At 18.6% G+C, this 4,955-nt stretch overlaps 2 protein-coding genes across 2 annotated transcripts; both read right to left on the bottom strand.

Annotated features, from left to right (window-relative positions):
• Positions 1-401: 401 nt before the first annotated feature.
• On the bottom strand, positions 402-869 carry MKS88_002162 (uncharacterized protein; the record flags this gene model as incomplete). The annotated part of the gene is made up of 2 exons (XM_067215150.1): positions 402-726; positions 862-869. The coding sequence occupies 2 exons, from the start codon at positions 867-869 to the stop codon at positions 402-404; spliced, it is 333 nt and encodes a 110-aa protein (XP_067074456.1).
• Positions 870-3,670: 2,801 nt separating this feature from the next.
• Positions 3,671-4,622, bottom strand: MKS88_002161 (uncharacterized protein; the record flags this gene model as incomplete). The annotated part of the gene is made up of 2 exons (XM_067215149.1): positions 3,671-4,408; positions 4,536-4,622. The coding sequence occupies 2 exons, from the start codon at positions 4,620-4,622 to the stop codon at positions 3,671-3,673; spliced, it is 825 nt and encodes a 274-aa protein (XP_067074455.1).
• Positions 4,623-4,955: the final 333 nt, after the last annotated feature.

Here is a 4,955-nt window from a genome sequence, read left to right as displayed (position 1 = left end):
CATATTAAAGACTTCTTTTAAGAAGGTAATGCATTCCTTATTATTCATTTAACTCCATCATTAACTTAATTTTTTTATATTTTTCATTATTTCTTAAGATTTTATAAATAACAATTATAATCATAAAAGATAACATAACAATAAATACGCTAGAAAATATTACGTAAATATAGCGTGTTTTGTCCATCTGTAAATATTCTATAGCAGTGTTTAAGGGTTTCCAAAAATCTTTTTCTTTAATTGCATCCCATGCTTTTGTTAAAGGTTCAAAATATGGCATTATTGGTATTACTATTCTCAACAAGACAAAAACAATAAATAGAGCAATTCAAAATCTATAACTTCCAAATTTTATTTTCTTTGATGCTATATCACAAACTCTTCTCTTTTTCTCTATAAAATCATCGTAATTTTTTTTTTTTAGTCCATTTTTTTTCAAAATGAAAAAGTTTTCCATCAAACATCCCATTATTATAATCTATAACTTCTGTATAGAATTCCGCTTTATTTAATGAATTTCTATTATATTTTTTGTTCTTTCCTGTATTTCCCTTTCCATTATAAGATATATCATTTTCTTCGCATTTTCCACTATATAATGTTCCTTCTTTTGAGGCAGCTATATCTGAATATTTATTCTGTTTATATTTTGCTAGATATCGACAATTAATTGTATCTATTATTCTAGGAAGATTACAGCTTTCATCCAAGAATTTACTAATTGTACTTTAAAAAAACAAAATTAATATTTATTATTTATAATGTTAAGTAATACTACGCTAGAAATAAGTATTAATTAAATAAAAAAATAATCGTAAAAATTATTAAATATATAAATATCTTTAAATAATATAATAATACCAGATCATTTCTAAAATGGTATATCCATGTTAAAAGGATAAAATTAGAAGTTTTATTAAATATGAATATCTTAATTTTTTGTTTAATGGTATTGCTCGTTAACATTCTAATATATCGATTATGGCAAAAACTATAAATAATATAATGTACTTCTAATGATAAAGCATACTACATTTATTTAAAAATTTATTTTTAATGTTGCTTCGTAAATACGTAGTAACATATATATAACTACGGTATACTTTATCATATAAACAAAGTAAAATATTATTAAGAATATATTATAAAATTTTTATTATAATATTATTTAAAATAAAAAATTTCATTAAAATAAAATAATTTATGTTTATTTACAAATATTTAAAATATATCAATTAGTTATTTAATATAGTGCACCAATTATATAAATTTTTTATAAACACCTATTAAAATAAAATAGAATAATAAAATATGCGATTTCAAATTATTTCGAAATATTTGTTTTATATAGAATATAAAACGTAGAGAAAATAGATAATAATTTGATTTATACTTTAAAAAAGTAAGTACAAATCATAAATACTTTAGATTACTAGTACTTCTAAAAGTATAAACATTTTATTTTAGAACTTGTACTTATTCATAAATATTAATTATTATAACTTTATAATAATAGTATTAGTTTATCAAAGAAATAATATATTCGTTTATGTTGAATATAACAGAAGCTATAAATAATCAATAATCACTCACAATCTTTATCAGTCTATTATATATTTGAAAAAATTCATTTTATATGATACTATTCGATTCATACAGAAATATATATATTAATAAAATATGACGGAAATTTTATTTTTGTGCCATGATTTTTAAAATATATAATCTCTAATTATCTATATTTTTACCATATTTTCTAAATAAATAATGTTTTAATTAATCTAATTTTTTTTTTTTAATTAATTATAAAATTTTATAAGAAAAGCTAATATAAGAAAAAACAAAAAAAATATATATATATAGTCCATTTAGAATTATTCTATATATATATTAATTTAGATATTATATAAATGCCTAAACTATTATAACAAATATAGTAATATTTATATTTAAAACAAAGATATATATATCTATTTTATTAATATTTATAATACCAATATTTTTAGTTTCACAACAGAGGATTCCCATATATTTCAATCTAATTTTCTATAAGTCTTATATGTAATCATACAAAGAAAAAGTATGAATGGATGTTTTCATTGTCTATACCATACTTTTTATAATTTACCTAGAAATATTAATTAAAATATATAATAACTTTTTATTATTATTTACATTTGAATCTATAAAAAATCATAATTAATATATGAAAATTAATCATGATACATAGTTGTTAAGCCTTTGCATAACTAATATTATTCATGATATTTATTTAATTATATCTTTCTCAAAAAGTATAGTAACCCTTAAAATGTAACTTACTAATGCGCATAAACCTAATAAAAAATCTTACTACTAATAAAGCATCTATAAAAATTCAATTATTTTTTTTTATTTTATATATTTTTTTTAAATCCTCATTATTAATTTGAAGAAATTACTAAACGTAAATATAAACTACACAAATTATATATTATTAACATAATATTAACTGTTTACTGAATCCACCCATATACAATTTTGAAAAGAGGATATGTATATTATATATATATATATGTTTATCTACATATAATTATATTATTACCGAAGAGAATAAATTTATTTACAATATTTTAAATGAAAACTTTTATTCATGTAAATAACACATTTTCATATGTCTAATATAATAAAATAAGAAAAGAAGAATAAAAAAAGGAATTTCAACATATTATTTATCAATATATGATTATATTTAATGCATTAATTTTTACCTTTAATTCATTAAAAAATATATATAATATCTTATTTGTTTATAAATGTACAATTTAATGTATATTTATGTAATTTTTCAAAATTAACAAAACAATTAATTGTAATTTTAAATAATAAATACTTCTAAACCATCATTTAATAAAGATGTTTCTATAATTCCTATGTTATTAATATATTATAAATAGTTCATAATATCATAAAGGTAATATATTATTACATATCAATATTTTACCTTTTAAACCATATAATGAGAACTAAACTTTTTCGAACAATATATTTACAATAAATATATTTTACGGCACATTCCTAATAAAAAATATTTTACTTGAATTAAAACATAGCTTTTTTTATAATAAATAATAAATAAATAAATATATATATATATATATATATATATATATATATATAATATATGCAACAAAAAAAATTCATTTCTTTTTTTAGACAAGAAACAATACATATTAATATTTTATTTAGAAGTAATAATTCATTTTTTAAATGCATGACAAAATAATAATTTGGAATTAAAAAACTTAAATATATTGTATCATGTAATATAATTCAAATATATATCTATACATTATTTTAATAAAATTATATTATTTTTTTATGATATATTAATTTCAACACGCAGAAATATATTTTACTTAACATATAACTGATATAATAACATATATAAATACATACTAGTTCATAATATTTATTTATGTTGGAAACATATCTTAAAATTCTAATAGAAAAATTTAAATCATTTAATTTAACCAAATAACTCAGAAAATACCCTTATACTATAATATATCCAAAAGGGGAAGATATGTATAATTTTAATAATAATATTCTGTATGTGTATATTAATTATATTACTAAATATATTACTTCATAATAAAGACTTCTTTAAACAAAGGGCATATTACATATTTTAATTACGCTTGAATATAATTTTATCATATTTTTTAACTTTCTTGTGGTAATAAGCAATTCCTAATATCATTGAAATACCTAATATAAAGAAAACAGAGAAATATACTATGAAACCCAAAAAATTTCTAATAAGACCAGACTTCTTCTCATTCGAGATTTCAACAACTGTATAAAACATTTTTCCAAAAGGGGTAGCCAACAATGTATTCTGCAAAGACTCCAACCCACTTTTATCAAGGTACCTGGACAATACACCAAATAACAAATTTGTAACTCCATATCCCACAAAAAGTTCTACCAGTAATGCTATGGAAAACAACAAGAGTAATATCACAGGAAAAGAGAGCCTTAATGAGAATTTTTTAAGAATTATTTTTTTGTAAAGCTTGTCGCTAATTGTCCTCTTGTTTTTAAGAAAATTCAAGTAATCAAGTTCTTTGAAAATTTTTTTTTCTATATAGGAATATTTTCCTGTTTCAAATATATAGGATTTATTTTTCATATTTTTTTTATGGCATCTTGCATTTCTTGGTAAACTTCCATTTGATTGTTTCTTTTTTCCTATGACACATTTTTCATTATTAGATGTATCTCTTTTATCATTTGGCATATCTTCCTTTAAATATACAATTGTGGAATTTCTATCCTGATTATATTTTGCCAGTAAACGATATTTTCTTGTGTATAATATTCTAGGACTATTGTAACATTTAACCAAAGATTCATTATGTGTCCTCTGAAAGATAATAAAAAAAATTTATTATTTAATAATATAAATAATCTCACACTAAAAAAAAGTACTAATAAAAGTAAAATACGAATAATACGAATAACACAAATACCCTTAAAAAATATTTTCACACCGTGTAAATATAAATATGGCATATCCAACTTAAAATGATAATAGCAGATATTTTTTTAAATAATAGGGTCTTAATTTTTTGTTCCATCATATATATATATAATAAGTAATATCCTGAGCAAGGATATGATTAACAATATTAATATATTCTTTTAATAATGTATGACGCTTTTTTTATTTATTTAAAAAAAAAATTTTTTTCTTCCTAGAAACATAATAATACGTTTATAATTATAATTCTTTTATGTACGAAAGTGATAAAGAAAAATAACTTCAAATATAAACTAAAAAATTTTTATTGTAGTATTTTTTATAAAAAAATAATTTCAATAAAAATAACATAAATCTGATTAATTTATAGATATTCAAAATATATAAATTATAAATTTAACATAATAAAGTAATGAAGTAAATTTTTTTT

This window comes from Plasmodium brasilianum, chromosome 7 (assembly GCF_023973825.1).
Source record: "Plasmodium brasilianum strain Bolivian I chromosome 7, whole genome shotgun sequence".
NCBI lineage: Eukaryota > Apicomplexa > Aconoidasida > Haemosporida > Plasmodiidae > Plasmodium > Plasmodium brasilianum.
Note: the sequence above shows the minus strand (reverse complement) of the source record. Positions and strands in the feature narration are given on the sequence as shown.